Source organism: Clarias gariepinus, chromosome 24 (genome assembly GCF_024256425.1).
Source record: "Clarias gariepinus isolate MV-2021 ecotype Netherlands chromosome 24, CGAR_prim_01v2, whole genome shotgun sequence".
Classification (NCBI taxonomy): domain Eukaryota; kingdom Metazoa; phylum Chordata; class Actinopteri; order Siluriformes; family Clariidae; genus Clarias; species Clarias gariepinus.
Genome location: NC_071123.1, coordinates 9,167,609 through 9,184,245, shown reverse-complemented (window position 1 = coordinate 9,184,245; position 16,637 = coordinate 9,167,609). Strand labels below are relative to the sequence as shown.

At 39.4% G+C, this 16,637-nt stretch overlaps 1 protein-coding gene across 1 annotated transcript in view; it reads left to right on the top strand.

The window, feature by feature from the left end:
• atp2a3 (ATPase sarcoplasmic/endoplasmic reticulum Ca2+ transporting 3) overlaps positions 1 to 14,819 on the top strand; it is a 69,239-nt gene extending 54,420 nt beyond the window's left edge. The window contains exons 10-21 of the mRNA XM_053484825.1: positions 576 to 678; positions 1,774 to 1,905; positions 3,435 to 3,551; positions 4,685 to 4,903; positions 5,100 to 5,435; positions 6,673 to 6,893; positions 7,945 to 8,147; positions 8,884 to 8,969; positions 9,238 to 9,371; positions 9,497 to 9,614; positions 9,742 to 9,859; positions 11,169 to 14,819. Of these exons, the coding sequence (XP_053340800.1) occupies positions 576 to 678; positions 1,774 to 1,905; positions 3,435 to 3,551; positions 4,685 to 4,903; positions 5,100 to 5,435; positions 6,673 to 6,893; positions 7,945 to 8,147; positions 8,884 to 8,969; positions 9,238 to 9,371; positions 9,497 to 9,614; positions 9,742 to 9,859; positions 11,169 to 11,215 (1,834 nt within the window). The 3' untranslated portion in view covers positions 11,216 to 14,819. The remainder of the gene's footprint in view (positions 1 to 575; positions 679 to 1,773; positions 1,906 to 3,434; positions 3,552 to 4,684; positions 4,904 to 5,099; positions 5,436 to 6,672; positions 6,894 to 7,944; positions 8,148 to 8,883; positions 8,970 to 9,237; positions 9,372 to 9,496; positions 9,615 to 9,741; positions 9,860 to 11,168) is intronic.
• The last annotated feature ends 1,818 nt before the right edge of the window (positions 14,820 to 16,637 follow it).

Here is a 16,637-nt window from a genome sequence, read left to right as displayed (position 1 = left end):
CTTGGCTTGGCTGCGGCAATCGATAAATGTTAGTTGGTTAGTGAGTTATTATAATAACTTAGCAAAGAAAAAGGACATAATTCTTTTACAAATCAGTTGTCCGATGTTGTGACATTTTCTTTCTAAGTAGCAGCAGTAACCAGCGCAGGAAAAAAGCACCGCTTAATCCCTTTGCTTATGCAATTTTAGGAGGGCTATCCACCTACTTTTACATGATTAGTTGAAAAACTAACTGGATGCTGCTGATTTAATGTTAGTATTTTGTGTTTAGATATTAGTATTCATTACATTTTTTTTTTATTGTGCGTTTTGGAAGCCACGTGGAGAAAGGAGGCGGGGCATCTGAGAGTTCGATGTCTAGTAGCTTTATTGAGGGGAAAAAAATATGCAGCTGTCTTGCCATTTGATTGAGAAGCTCCTACTCAAAACGCAGCATGATATTGTTTCTATAACTTAAGTTATTATATCACCCAAGCCTTGTCCCGTTCATACTTTTCTTTTTCTCAAATCTAGTTCACAGATAAGTACTTTTGCTTGATCTTATAACTCTGTATTTCTGTCTCCGTGTCTCACAGGCTGAAAGGTGATAAACCTGTAAAGTGCGGCGATTATGATGGCCTCATTGAACTGGCCACAATCTGCTCCATGTGTAATGACTCCTCTCTGGACTACAATGAGGTCAGCAGTGTGTGTTTGTTTATGTTTGTGTTCCTGACAGTCATAACCAACAGATCCATCTCTTTTAATATAAACACCTCGAGCAAAAAAAAAACAAAAAAACTCTGCCCTGTTGCTTATGATGAATAAAGCGAGAGCTCCTGCATCATGCATTACAAAGCAAAGTGACTCCTTCCCACGTAGTGAAGGTGCTAATATCTATGAACTTCTACCCACTCGTAAACACCCACTCGCTGCATCCACTGGCCCTTGAGCACCGCTCCGTACACTCGTTTTGCCTGTTTGGCTTCTCACCTCGCTGTTGTCACCATGGCATCAACATGACCATGTTATGCAATAGTGTGTGTTTTGTATTTAAGAGCTACCGACAGTGCAGTTAAGGAGCGGCCAGGGAGATCTAGAAGACATTCAGCATCATGTAGTCAGCTCTTTATAATCTCGCTCGATCATCAACAGGGATGCCTTCGCTGCCAACAAGTTAAGTCGTTTTTGTTTCAGAAGAAACATATAAAAAGTATACAGCAAATATGAAACTGGATAAAACTATAAACTAGAAGTAACTGTGTGTAACTAGGTGGTCTCTAACCTGGAACACAGTAGTCTATAAACTGAGACAAGAGATTTATAAGTTGTAATAAGGCCTACATCTCCCTACAAATCAGTGGAACATCTTGTCCTCGGTTTGAAGCCTGTTTGAGATAATTGTCACTGTGCTGGCAGCCGAAACGCACCCTGCTCCCATTTCCACTTACCATTTCAGTGTTAGAGCGCAATTTCATCACAACCAGTTCCATTTCACAAATCCGATTCAGAAACAGCTCTAAATCCTCAACCACTCAGAACCCTAAAAAAGATTACATCATCTTCCAGTTCTCTCAGCTCGATTTTCCCATCCTCGAGTTTCGTTTCCATCTAGGATATCTGAGCACGTCTGCTTTCTCATCTAGAGGACGAGCTCCCACATCCTGCTTTCTGTGGAAATTTGGTTTGGCTTACTTACTCGCTGGCATCCCTGGTGGCTAGTGTGTGTATGTCAAGGCATGTACGTCTTTGCGCAAACACACCTAAACTGTGTCCGTTCTGAATCTTTTACAGAGCAAAGGAGTCTATGAGAAGGTGGGAGAGGCAACAGAAACTGCGCTCACCACCCTGGTCGAAAAGATGAACGTCTTCAAGACCGACTTGTCCAGTGTCAGCAAAGTGGAAAGGGCTGGAATCTGTAATGGGGTAAGAGTCAGAAATGTTTAGTTGTAGAAAAGATCATTTCTTTAATTAAATTACAGTTTTCAAGTAAGTATCTGGCCCTTGGTGCTGTCATAAAACTAGATTTTCAAGACAACCGAGGCTGTTTTTGAAAGAAAAAAAAATTCCCATGTATACTTTTTTTTTGGGGGGGGATCTTCCATATCTGTAGATTATACTGATAGGAAACGAGTCAGAATTTTCTCTTGTATTTTAAAGTTTTTCTAATATTTTATGGTTTTGTTTATTTCAATCCAAATGTCATTCATTGCATTTTTGCAGCTCTATAGCACCCTCCTTTGGCTCAATTTGTGACCTCTAATCTATGGAAAAATGATGCCACGATCCAGAAACAACCTGTTTGTACAGAAATTTGTTGTTTTAATGTTTAATGCTTTCTCAGTTTTAGTCTGTACTGTAAGTGTTATTGCAGTCCTCTCACCTGCACAAGCGCACCATACCATGAAGGAAAGCGAACAATGGTCCGATTCAAACAGACTTAAGGCATTTTCGCACCTTTTAGCCTTGTTTGTCGCATCAGAGCGAAATTGATACTACATCGTTAAAGAAAACGCACCTGGGTTTTATTCCAGCTGTCTAAAAGCATGCTTAAAGACCCTGTTAGAACATTGGTCCTTATCAGCCTCAAATCCATCCCTTTCATTAAACACACAAACTTCGACTCTGTTCTCTCTTGGGTGAACAAGGGAGCACATTCCTGAGAAGGAGTGACTGACCATTAAAGCTGTTGTTTTTTCCACTGTCCCCTCCAAATGAAGGCCAAGTTAATCCCCTGTCTTAAAAAGAAACAAGAAACGTCAAGAAAAAAAGCCTGCAGTGTCACCGGCTCGCTGAGGAAAAGCATAATATTTAGACAAGCCGGCTAGTTTATGAAGAGGTTCGCTAAACTCCCTACTCGGCCTGCCAGCTTACAGACACACACAGACAGGGGAGAATGGCTTTCCCTTCATCCTGTGTTGTTCTTATAAAGTGCTTTCTTAGTGCTCTGAGAGCATGAGATGGATGGATGGATGCTTTTAAAAAGAATATGTGAACCTTTCTGACGTCAAAGGCAGGATTATGTATTCTAAAATAGTGAAGGGTCAAGCAGCTTTGCAGTTCCTTGGCCTTTTGGCACGAGGTCATCTGCTCTCATATGAAATGTGTCAGCACAACATGTTAGGTCGGCTTGCCCCCTAGTGGTGGAAAGTGATATTGTAAACAAAGTGAATAATTTCAAACATGGGTGAATTAAGTCTAAAAACATAACATGATCTCAAATAACCAGTGTATAGATTTTTATTATTATTATTATTTTATTATTATTTTAATTATTATTCTTTTTTTGTAGCTGTGCGTATGCAAAAAAAAAAATAACTCAGCGTCTGGTCTTGGCAGGCATCAACAAGCAAGCATGTTCACACCCCACCCGAGAGTACAGCTGAAAATGACAGCGGCTTTAAACACACAAACAGAGAGACACACGCAGCTGACTGTTCTTTTGACTTTCTCAGGTAATCAGGAAGCTGATGAAGAAGGAGTTCACTCTGGAGTTCTCCCGGGACAGGAAGTCCATGTCCGTGTACTGCACGCCCCTCAAGGTCGGCTCCCAGAGCAAGATGTTTGTTAAGGTATGGAACCTTTTCATTTCCAAAACCAGCTGGTCTGCCTCACTACCAAGACACAAATAATAAATATATACACAATTCTGTCATGGTTGTTTACTGCATTCAGCATCTCCTGATTACATGGATAAGAATAGGTCATGGGGGTCCAGAGTGGGTGGTGCAATATGGTGCAATTTTGAATCCCGGCAATGCTACAGATGGTCTAATCTCTCTCTCACCTGTCAGTTACAGCAACAACAACCAGTCATGGGTATCTTTTGAGGTCATGCATGCTTTTTCCTCAGTGTCATACACTGCACTGTGATGCAGCATGAGCAGCAGCCCTTCAAAAAACAAAAAGAATTAGATTCACACGTCACATGATACAGAAGAGCTGGGTGATGGGGGGGGTTTATAGAGGAATAAAAGCATGAAGAAAGACATGATTTTTACACAAGGATAAAAATGTCTATAAAAAGGTTAATATTAAAATTATATACAATAAGAATTACATATGTTAATGTTTAGCTCGTTTTAATGGTCCTACCAAAGAAAGAAACATATTAGCAAGGAATATTATAAATCAATAGAAATTGTCATTCTTGTTTATTTATTTATTTGTTTATTTATTTACCTCTTAGTCCTTAGGAATTCTATTAACTTTAACCTCTGGTATAAGTATAATGTTGCAATATCATGTGAGGACTCAAACATATTCTTTTTTCAGTATTTTGATAAACAGTAATAATAACAGTGGTAATAAACAGAGACAGTGGAGAAATTAAAATGAATACAATAATAATCTGGGCCTCAGAATGTTTTCCACTTTCACTTTTTGTGAAGCAGTTGTTGATCATTACAGCAAAATCTATAGTAGCCATGTTTTTATATATCCTGTTAGAAAACAGGATCCAGTGCACAGCATGTATCTATTTATTCTTATTAAGCATTTTGTTAGTTTCTAAATTCTAGATTTTCAAAATATTTTACAAAACATTTCATATGATGCATAGTCCTGAGCTAATATACTTTATAACTAAATTTAGGTTAGATATAATGCATTTCATTCTGTCTTTTTCATGGAGATGTGCACTTGTTATGACATCCCCCCCCTCCTCCCTCCCTCCCTCCCTCATCATTTCTTCTCTGTCTGCTAGGGAGCCCCGGAGAGTGTGATTGAGCGGTGTAGTCATGTACGAGTGGGCACCGGAAAGGTGGAGCTGAGCATGGCTGTGAAGGAAGAGCTGTTAGGGACTATCAGAGAGTGGGGCACGGGCAAGGACACTCTGCGCTGTCTGGCACTGGCCACACGGGACACACCCCTTCGGAAGGAGCAGATGGACCTGGAGAACTCTGCCAGGTTCTCAGAGTATGAGGTCAGGAAAAGGGAAAGTGTGTTTGTTAATGGGTGTGTGTGCACAATGTTACGCAGCCTTTCATTTTTTTTGTGTAGGAAATGTTTTATGAAATTCAAATGTTTTAACCTCATTGTTTTGAAACTTATTTTTAAAGATTTTTTAAAGATTGCAGTTTAAAAAAAAAAAAAAATCATAATGATGTGTGATTTTGTAGTCAGACCTAACCTTCGTCGGGTGCGTGGGCATGTTGGACCCACCAAGGAAAGAGGTGATCGGCTCAGTGAAGCTGTGCGGTGTGGCCGGCATCCGTGTCATTATGATCACAGGAGACAACAAGGGCACTGCCGTGGCCATCTGCAGACGCATCGGAATCTTCTCTGAGGATGAGGACGTGGAGGGCAAGGCATACACGGGTCGCGAGTTCGACGACCTCTCCCCCGAGTCGCAGCGAGAGGCGGTGAAACGTGCACGCTGCTTCGCTCGTGTCGAACCCGCACACAAATCCAAGATCGTGGCTTATCTGCAGTCCTTTGATGAGATCACAGCCATGGTGAGGAAGAGAGAGAATCCGACTTGACCTGTGCCAGTGTGCTGTATTCAGGGCTGTTAGGATTATTACATAGTCAGTCAACTGGCCAGGAACATGCAGTACAGTATGACCTGACAGAGATCATATTTTTATACCAGGAAAATACTAGTATGAAAATATTTTTTAAAATATTGCTTCAAGAATAAGTTTAAAAATCTTTTACAGACTTATTTTTTAAATGAGAGCATTAACATTCTTGATTAAAAACAAAGAAAATATAATTTTAATTCTTGAATATAATTTAGCAATGTTGCATTATAAAAAAAAACTGTAATAAATAATAAAACAGAAATAGCACATTGTTTATTTTTAGAAATGTAGAACAAAAATGGAAGTATACAATTTTGATGATAGTCACGTCAATCAATTTGTTATAATAATAATTATTATTATTATCACTCAGCCATATTACACAATATTATACATTGTGTTAAAGAGCTGTATCGAAAAACATGGCTTTATGCCTAGTTGCAAAGACGAGCACAACATCACCTCTTTGGTGGCACTTTAGTTAAAGCCCAGTAAATGACTCTAATTTGAAAAAGGAAATTTGGCCAATTTGCAATGTCCACTAATTCCTCCAGCCCCACCTGTAGTTCCTGATCCTTAGAATCTTTTGATACTTGGTGTTTTATATATAAACGTAAAATAGTTGCAGATGCTTCATAGTAATAGAGGGTTATTATGAAGCGAAAGGTTATTTGAAACATATCTTACAGCAGTGTAAAATTATGTTTGTTTGTTTTTTTTTGCATAGCCCCATTCTCAGGCTCGGCATTATACACTTCTCTGAGAAAATGCAAGCTCTGAATTTCCTGTAATTAACCCAAGATTGATTCAAAGACAAAGTCATAGAGGCTTATTTATCTCCGAATTCCACACTGTTTTCTGTTCCCAGCAGGGCCTCTAGTTATAACATAGATAAGGACAGAGAACATGAGCATCCTATTCATGTAGTGGACAGCTAACTTGCCATGGAGAAATGGATCAGAAAAACAAGCCTAACTACCTGAAGGGTTGTTGTAGGTTAAGGCATAATCAGTTACAATAAATGCATTATAATTTTACCATCCATGTCCGCAGTTCTTTCCTCTGTCTAATCAGGGTTTAGCCATAAATGCATAACGAAGATGTTAGAACTAAACAGCTATCAAACTATAATTAACCTCCACTTCCTGACTCGTTCCATCTCTCACAGACCGGTGATGGAGTGAACGACGCCCCTGCTCTGAAGAAGGCCGAAATTGGCATCGCCATGGGCTCGGGCACGGCTGTGGCCAAGTCCGCCTCTGAAATGGTGCTGTCCGATGACAACTTCTCCACCATTGTCGCCGCCGTGGAGGAGGGCCGAGCCATCTACAACAACATGAAACAGTTCATCCGCTACCTCATCTCCTCAAACGTGGGAGAGGTCGTCTGGTGAGTCAATCCACACTGACTACATTACACCACCCAGATCTAACAAGTCTTTCTTTAATCAGTTAATTTATCAGACTGAGCCATAAATGCATGGGTCTTGAAGCCAGAGACATTTTTTTGGTGTAAAGAAATCTTTTACATTGTGGTTGTTTATTAGAGCGATTAGAGCCAGCCTCTGAGTGGCGCAGTGGTAAAGTACTCGTCCTATCATCCGGGGATAGTGAGTTCGATTCCCAGGTGATGCTGTAACTTCTCGCAGTCGGAGGTTTTGGCCAAGCTCTTTCAGAGGGAAGGGATGACTTAGTAGTAGCCATTAATCACGGCTTTACAGCTAATCAGGGGCATCTGTGAGTCCACGTAAGCGGAAAGAGCAGATAGCGCTGTCCTCCGAGTGTGTTACGCCGCCCCCAACGGTGCATGATCGAGCAGTTCGAAAAATATGCCCTCGGCTGGAGTCACGTGGTTCAGAGGAAACACATGATAGTCTTCGACCCCACCGACTGAGTGGTAGTAGTAGCCTTAATGAGGGAGCCCCCTAGTGACAGGGAGGAATTAGACACAACTAAATTAGGGAGAAAATCCGGTAGAAAATCCAAAAAACAAAAAGAAAGAGATTAGAGCCTTTATTCCACATAAACAAACCAGTTTCTCTGAGATGTGCTTTTAATATATTTCTTAAATCACATCAACATTTTTTTGTTTTATTTATTGATTTATAATCAAGTTGACATTATTGCTACTTGTTTTTTTATTATATTCAGGATTTTTTTTGCAATATGTAATTTGTGTTAAGTTTTCATTCACATCACAAAAAAAAAAAACACAACGCGGTGCTGACCCACAAATGGCATTTCACAAACACTGAAGTCAGAATGCTGAACTTACTTATACAGTAAATACAATAAATCTAGTGCTCATTGTGTGTACATTTTAGATACAGCCTGTTTGTTTTGTATATGTGACCAACTGCATACACGTATTCATACATTGTAATATTTGTGTGCACACTACATTACTTTGTTTTTCACTTTCTCTCTGTTCTCTTTTTTAGCATCTTCCTGACCGCCATTCTGGGTCTTCCGGAGGCCCTGATCCCTGTGCAGCTGCTTTGGGTAAATCTGGTAACAGACGGTCTACCTGCCACTGCGCTGGGCTTTAACCCTCCTGACCTGGACATCATGGTGAAGCCTCCTCGCAACCCCAAAGAACCTCTAATCTCCGGCTGGCTCTTTTTCAGATACCTCGCCATCGGAGGTGAGATGTGCTGTAGTGTGCATTGTTCTCAACAATGAATACTCTCATGTTGTACTGTATGTTGTACATGATTAAGTACTGTAGCTGGTATTAAGAGCTCGGAGTTTATATTTTAATGAGGTGTGGCTATAAATATCACTGAGACAGAGAAATCAGGTGAGTTAGATTGTAGTGTATAACCAATCATGCATAAAGACATGCTGGAGTTACATGTTTCCAGCCCATGAGGACCCTCTACCCTGCACATTTTTTGAGTTTATGTTTATCATTCATGTTTATTCTAGGAAACATTAAAATGTATAGCAATAGGTATGTTGAAAGACAATCAGTGATTAACCTTGTAGAATTTAAACATAAATAGATGTTAGTAGGCCAAATAATTAACTGCTATGACATAACATCTCCAAATCATATTAATTTGTAGCCTTTTGTTACACAACAAATATCAATAATACTTCTTGGACACTTAATTGTTTTAGTTCTGAAATATAAACATCTGCCCATGTTGTACAGTATGTATGAAATTAAACAAAATAAACTGCTATTGTGGTAAAAAAAGAAGAAAAAAAGATCCACACAATGGTGGTGTGGTGCCGTAACAATTCCAATTCCAAGTGTGGCAATGTTTTGCAAATACCTGTTTATAGTTTATTTTAATAAGACAAGTCGATCATATTAGTCAATAAAAGACACCCATGTTTTTATCAAATATTAATTTTTGTTTATGTTTTTCCAGGATATGTGGGACTGGGAACAGTTGGTGCTGCCACCTGGTGGTACCTGTATGATGAACAGGGTCCACAGGTGTCTTTTCAGCAGCTGGTAAGTTCATTTAAAAGGGGAAAAAGGGAAAAATACTGCAAGCTGCATACTTTGGACTGCTCTAATACCTAAATCAGTTTAGTTAAAAGTTTATAGATATACATAGTATTGTATACTTAAGTCTAGTAGGTCTAGAGAACAGTTCCTGCAGCTGTGACCCATGAATTGTGATATCACAGTTATCATCATGAACTAATTTAGTTTAATCCTGTGTTTTGTTCTGATTTGTTTTTAATTAACTGCTCCTGTGGCATGTGTTCCTGTGCAGCGCCACTTCATGCAGTGCACTGAGGATAATCCTATGTTTGAGGGTATCGACTGTGAAGTGTTTGAATCCCGCTATCCCACCACCATGGCCCTCTCTGTGCTCGTCACCATAGAGATGTTTAACGCACTGAACAGGTGGGGAACACTGAGGAAACAGTTTAACAGTCTAAAGAAGAATCGCAACTGTTATTTACTTACTTTTTTTACCGTTGTTTTATCGTGAAAAACCAGACTAGTTAACATGTATGTCCTTTTTTTAGTCTCTCAGAAAACCAGTCTCTTATAAGGATGCCGCCATGGGTTAATATCTGGCTTTTGGGAGCCATCCTGCTCTCCCTGTCTCTCCATTTCCTCATATTGTATGTGGAGCCGCTACCAGTAAGTGCACTGCACAGATACTCCCTCATTCCGTCATAACTCTTTATTTCCATTTAGTCTTGTTCTAATTTAGTCCGCTGTACAATTAACATCATTTACCTCTTTTTTTCCTTCTCTTCTCTCTTAGCTGATATTTCAGGTCACACCTCTCTGCTGCTCCCAGTGGTTCGTCGTCATCAAGATCTCCTTCCCTGTCATCCTCTTGGACGAGGCGCTCAAGTACCTATCCCGGCACCATTTAGAAGGTACAAACAAGAGTTCCCTTGAATTAAATCATGCAGTAACACCAGGATTCCTGTAGATACTGTAGAATCATGCACACTTGGAAGTGGTATAAACTCACTAGCAGGGCTTAGTTTGTGCAAAAGCAAACCGGAGCATGCTCAAGGAGCTCCCAGTTTTGGACCATCTCTGCCATCTCTTTTGCCGCTAAAAAAATCCATAGCTAGAGATGATCATTCGAATTCTTTTTAAGGAAGCCAAATAGAACAGGATTTAGCATTAGCAAGATTTAGATTTAACCAGAAGAAAGAAGGACGAGCTTAAGCACGCCCAACACAAGCAAACTAATTTCAGTTTCTACAAAATCATTAATCCTAAGCAACGAGTATACAGGCTAAACTTTTTTTTTTAAATGGCAGCGTCGACCTATTTTAAAGTGTTTGTGCCACGCGATGGGTTCATCAAGGAGAATCATGGAGAATGGACTGGACTCAAAACTGAAATCAAATTGGAATCCTACAGTTAAAAAAAAAGTTTGCTAAAGCTACTACTACCACTTTGATTAGAAGAAAAGCATCTTAGAAAAGCATGTCAGTCAAGAGCAGCATTTTGAGGCTTTAGTGGGGACAGGATTATGGAAAATTGGACAGGAGAAATTGTACCAGCTTTTAACAATTGTGGCTGAGCCATGACTGCTTACCGTGGTTGAAAAGGAGTTGTTATTTGATTTACTTCCTGACTTCCTGTCACCTCAGACCAGTCTGACCTTCAAACGGTGTTTCACAGACATAAATTTAAATTAAAAAAAATAATAATTAAAAAAATGCTTTGCTACAGTATGATTAGCTGCAGTTGAAATAAAGTGGCCAGTTCATGAACATTTGTATTAAAAAAAATAATAATAATAATAATAATTTTGAAAAAAAATAATTCTGTATGTGTCTGTATTTTTATTCATTTGTGCTTTCCTCAAAGAAATGTATTAATCATGTTTAGTCATGTTTAGTTTTTTACGCCGGTCTAGTTCATAAGTCTTATCTCTGAAAAGTGGCTGACATGCTGATTGGACAGCTTGCTTGCTTTAACCACATCAAACATGTAATTATGCAGTTCCTTCATGAATTTCTCTTACTTTGCAAAAAATGACGTCTTGAGGAGTGATTTTTTTTTTGTGTGAAATACCAATCTAATAACCAAACATAGGACTATTAATCTTATTTCTTAGTTATTTCTAATGTTGTTCTCTCTCTCTCTCTCTTTTACACTCTCCCGCTGTTTGTGTGTCATTATATTTTCACGCATTATTTCTCTTCTGCTGTGTTTGTTCTCTAGGTGAAGAGGAGGCGAGGTACAGGAAGAGTCGGCAGCTGAAGTTCTAGGACGGCTCCTCCTCCTCTAGCACAAACACTCAGACATACGCACATACACTCAGTCAGTTTTCTCCCCATTTCCCTTTTTAGGAGACATCAGGCAGCACTCACACACACTCCTCTTTCCCCCGCTTTATCCAACCTGCAGGCCCAGTCACCACTAGAAACTATCCCAGCTGAATCTGAGTGCGAGTGTGTATGAGTGAGAGAGTGAGTGAGAGAGTGAGTGTGTGTGTATGTGTGTGTGCTTTTTGTCATGTAATAGCACAAGCATGGCCTCCATATACCACAATGTTGCGTGAACATTTATTAAGAACCGGCTTCTTGGCTTCCATGCAGTAGATTTTAGTGCAATAACTGGAGCTAGAACTGAGAGCGTAAAGGATTTCGGATCACGTTCAACGGAGAGTCCGTTCCGTCTGGAAGAGGTGCTAGAAGAAAAGCGACATCTGGAGAGCTCCATGTGTCCGTTTGTGTGAGCCGTGTGTGTATGTGAGTGTGTGCGCGTGCAGGGACAGGTACAAGGCCAGTTTAATTGACAAGTCTCACACCATGCATGTTGTTTGTTTTAAGGCGCATTTCCACCGAGGTCAAAATATTTTTTTATATTGATTGCCTCTGAGATGATTGACAGCTGCACTGTCCTTATTTTATTTGATATTTGACATTATTTCATGTAGCTTTCAAAGTATCATAATCGCACATTCTCATTCTGTGAAGATTGTATTTGACCAGTGAGCAGCGTTCTGCATGGCAAACCCCCCCTCCACTTAAGGTCAAGAAAAAGTTAAAAAGTTTCATGGATCTGATGGAAACAAATCTGCCTTCCAGGAACAGTATCAGTTCCTGGAACTCTGAAAGCATCCATATCTTAGCATTTGATAAAGTTCCTTCGGTGGAAATCCGCCTTATATAACTCAATAGCCTCAAAACCGTTCTGAAACTTTTTTTGTTTAGAGACTCCAGAGAATCCGTTGGCCCGCGTTGTTGCTGTTTACACACACCCGCTTGTTTACTTCCCCTGAAATGTCCCGATCGACGTATCGTATCGTCTCGTCTGCATTTTAATGAGAAACCTGCCGAGGACTTGTTTGGCTGATTCGCACAGCTCTTTAAGTCATCTGCCTCTGAAGCAAGCAAGCTTTTCAACAGACTCCTTCTCTCGTTTCACATTTTCTATGAATTTCACAGGAACACTAGTCACCAGGAGCTGCTAGCAAACCCTTTTCCAAACAATAAAAAAATGATTGTTTACTCCTGTTAGCAAGCGAGCGAAAGTGGACGAAGAGCTTTAAAGTGATTTCAGAAAATAGTGTGTGTGAAATGTAATCTGCAGGAAGCCTTGGCATGTATAAACATACCTGAAGTCTTTTTATGCTAGGATGAGGATACACACACACACACACACACACACAGGAGGAGAGAGTGCCTCTTTGCTATTAATATACAGTACACACACACACACACACACACAGAAAGAAACACATTTAGATATTACAGAGCAAGGTCTTATGAATGTATGTTCACTTCCTTACGAATGCGAAACTGCTTTATTTGTTTTTGGGTTTTTTTGTTTAAGAAAATGCTTTTCTTCTACTCTTGTTCTTTTCGTTCCCATTTTAACCTCAAGTTTTTTTCAGACAATTCATTCCATCGTCTAAAAACCTCTGGAGTTTTATTGTTAACAGACTCGCCACCTCTTCCAATGCGACTCCTAACTAGATATGTTTTTTTTTTTTTTTTTATTAACAAATAATAATATTAATACCTATGGCTTTGACTGAAAGAACCCAGGTGGTTTATTTTTGCCGTTGCAAGGTGTAATGCTCTCACTATCTGTTGATTATAGGCCAGTGTGCGTATGTTTGTATGTGTTTGTGTGTGTGTGTGTGTGTGTGTTTGCAAGTGCAGGGATTTAGCAGAGCAGCTACTTCCATTGCCTATGTGCCACTATGTTGACCTTGATAATCTAGATATTGGGAGATGTAATGTAATATCTGTCCAAGTCTTAATGCACTTCTCATCGTGACAGATGTGCTTATGTGAAACGTATAGCCTACAGTGTGTCGGCGGCCATTTTATAAATAAAATAAATAAATAAATGCAGTCTTTTTAGCTCTATGTACAATACATGGACGATCACACCGTTTGGAGCTGCCGCGGCAGAACTTTAATAGAAACATCGGGCGTCGTCTACAGAGAGGTCGGTTTGTGTTTTACACCCGATCGATTCGGAATTAACGGACTGTAGACGTCGAAGCCCAACATACTGATGTGACGACAATAAGGCCTTGTCCCCTCACTGTGGCCACACAAACCACTGGCAGTCCAAGCAACAGAAACTGTGGGCTTGTACAGCCTCGCTAATTACTACTGATCTCTTAACAATTTGTACAGGAGAAGATTAAAAAAAAAGATTGCATGGAACCTTGTTACTGTAATTAATAACCTATACAGTATGTAATATTTAAGGTTTTTTTTTTGTTTTGTTTAGTTTTTTTTCAAAAAAGAAAAAAAAATACTTAACCTATTTACCAGCAGAATAAAGAAAGGAATAATTTTTTTTTCCAAGGACATGGCATCAGGGGATCTGTTTTGTTAGTTTATGCTTATTAATTCTTTGCTTTTAAAGGTTGATGGAGAGCTTTTATTTACTTAATTTGTGCTTGAAATGTTGTAAAATAAAGCTAAGAATCATGATAGTAATATTTGAGGATTTTTTTTGTTTATTTGTTTGCTGAGAATAGTTCCCCCTCCCCCCAGATCTGTTCAGCCCCTGTTCACTTCACCTCTGAAAAACAGACAAAAAACTGATTTGTATTTGAACTAAAATGTCTAATTTAAAATCTAATGTAAGATCAAGCAACGCACCTTGATGCAGGATTACTATAAAGAACCACTCGAGTAAAGATGTATACACAGGGAGGCATGAGCAGGGGCTGATTTGAGTTTAGATTCCAGTTTACACAAGCCAATGTTGAATGCTGGGTAATGAAGTTTTTAACGTGTGTACATTCTGAAGGTCTTGGGTGTGGTGGGTACAGCGGCTCCAGAGGCCCAGGAGTGTCATCGTGCATCTGTGCACGTGTTTGTCAGAGCGACACAACAGCATCTAATTTATTAATATTTTATTCGTCAGTCGACGTTGACTAATTATGAATTCGGCGGATTTCCTGCTGTTAATAGTGACAGTTCTCAGCTTTTTAAAAATGATAATGATGATGATGATTATTATTATTATTATTATTATTATTATTATTATTATTATTTCCTGCTGTAGTAAAGACATAAAGACATCATATAGGCCAGATGTCTATTTACGTGTTAACTGATCAGTTGTCAAGCTTTAACATTTCAACCCTGATTTATGTGTGTAGATTTTATTCAGCAGCATCTGGAGCCTTGTACCCACTACTGAGCACAGAATTTCTGCATTGCATTGGTTATATTGATTGTGCATACATAATTTTATATATATATATATGAAAAAAGCAACAACATGGAAATAATAAAGATTATTTATCTTGTTATTTATTTGAGATGTCTGTTTTGTGATGTTGAATTTTTTTACTGATTATTATTATTATTGATAATAAAAGTTTTAAAGATGTTATGGATTTTGCTATAACTATTAGTTACCACCAGATGGCAGGGTGGTGCTGTTTTAGTTTAATGTTTAACATATTTATGTATAAAATATTAATATTATAGAGAGAGATTAGAATTCAAAACCATTTCAGTTATTTTACTGAACAGCTTTCTCTGTCATAGATTAAAAAAGTGAGCTGGAAGCTGATTTGGGAGCGATGAAAGGATTGTAACTGAGTAATAAGTTGTGGCCCGACACCCCATCTGTTTAGAGATATAATTTAGTTCCAATTTGAACCACCGGTCTTCTTTCTCTAGAATGTATCAATGCAGTCTTGATAGAGTGACCCTTTAGAAAAATTCAGATGCTGAGGGTCTTGTCCTGTGGCGCTGGCTCTCCACGTGTTTGTGAAGTGGTTTGGTTTCACTAGTCATTTGCACACATCTTCGCTTGTGTCTGGGGGTTTTGTCTTAGCAGTGGACAAGCTTCTGTCTCAGTGTTGCCTCATTATATGCTTGTTGAGTTTCTCAGATACTTCAGCATTGACAATAATGTTCTTTTTGTGGGTTTTTTCTCAGTCCGCAGTGGAAGTACTCAAGATTACAAGATGTTACCCAGTATAGATACAACCATAGTTCTACCATAGTACCTCCTCTGGTGGTCCTATAGAGCCCACCTTGGTGATGTCTGATTCACCACTATAGTATATAATGTGTATTATGTATATTTAATAAATGCCCAGTTGGCTTTTGGGAGATCCCTTGAAGTGTATGCGTTTCTTTTCCTTTCCTCCACCCCTCGCAGACACGCTCTTATCCTGATGGTGTAGAGTTCTGATCGCTCCCAGTTTGTGCTGGGATGGTGAGAGTCAAAGACTAAATACTAATCTGTGTGTATGTGGGCAAGTCAACTTGCCACCGAACAGCACCTTTGCCAATGAACCATGACCTGGAGGACTGAGAATCTTCACAGACATTTGTGAGTAGGTGGTGATGTAAAATGGTAGCAAGTCTTTTATATGATTTAGGAACCTTCTCTACACCCTTGTTAGATTAGAAAAATGCCTTGATTATTCCACTGTAAATAACTGCCAGGAAAGCAAACGAATGCCATGCTTTTTGGTATTTCAAGCATCATCTTTTCTGTTATTTTTCTTATATTCATCTTTCGACGCAGTGTTGTTACCAATTTGGAGAGAGCGACCTCAGAAAATGGTGCAATCTTATAATGTGTGTGAAAACACGAAACATAACTCATTCACTCACTCATCGTCTATTTCGTTATGTCCTGTGGTCAGGATCGCATGGGGCCTGGAGCCTACAGTATACCAGAAGACCCCAGCACGAGGCGGGGTACAATCCTTGTATTGCGATCCTTTTCTGCACAGCACGGGTTGCAAAAGCTGAGTTGAGTTCCTGTAGCCTTCCTACAGACGATCCCCATCTGATCATTCTACTCTGACCTCTTACATCAACAAGGTGTTCAAGAATAACAGCCATTTTTATACACTCACACACATTTAAGTGAACTCATTAATACTAACACAAATGGCTGACAAGCAGCTGCGTGTGGACAGCTACCAAATGCAAGACTCAGAACCACCTCCAAGGCTCTTATCTGCTTGATTAGTCAATGAGCTAGCAGTTTCTTCGGTGCTCCATGACTAATCAAGCCTGGAGGTGGTTCTGAGTGTTGCATTTGGTAGCTGTCCACTGGTATTCTCAATTCTCAACCAAAGAGGCGTTTATGCAAGTGAAAAAGGCCATCATTGCCTCTAGAACAATCTGGTATACCAAGGATTTCATGGTCAATTCAATGACTGCAAGCCCGAATCACCCCTCC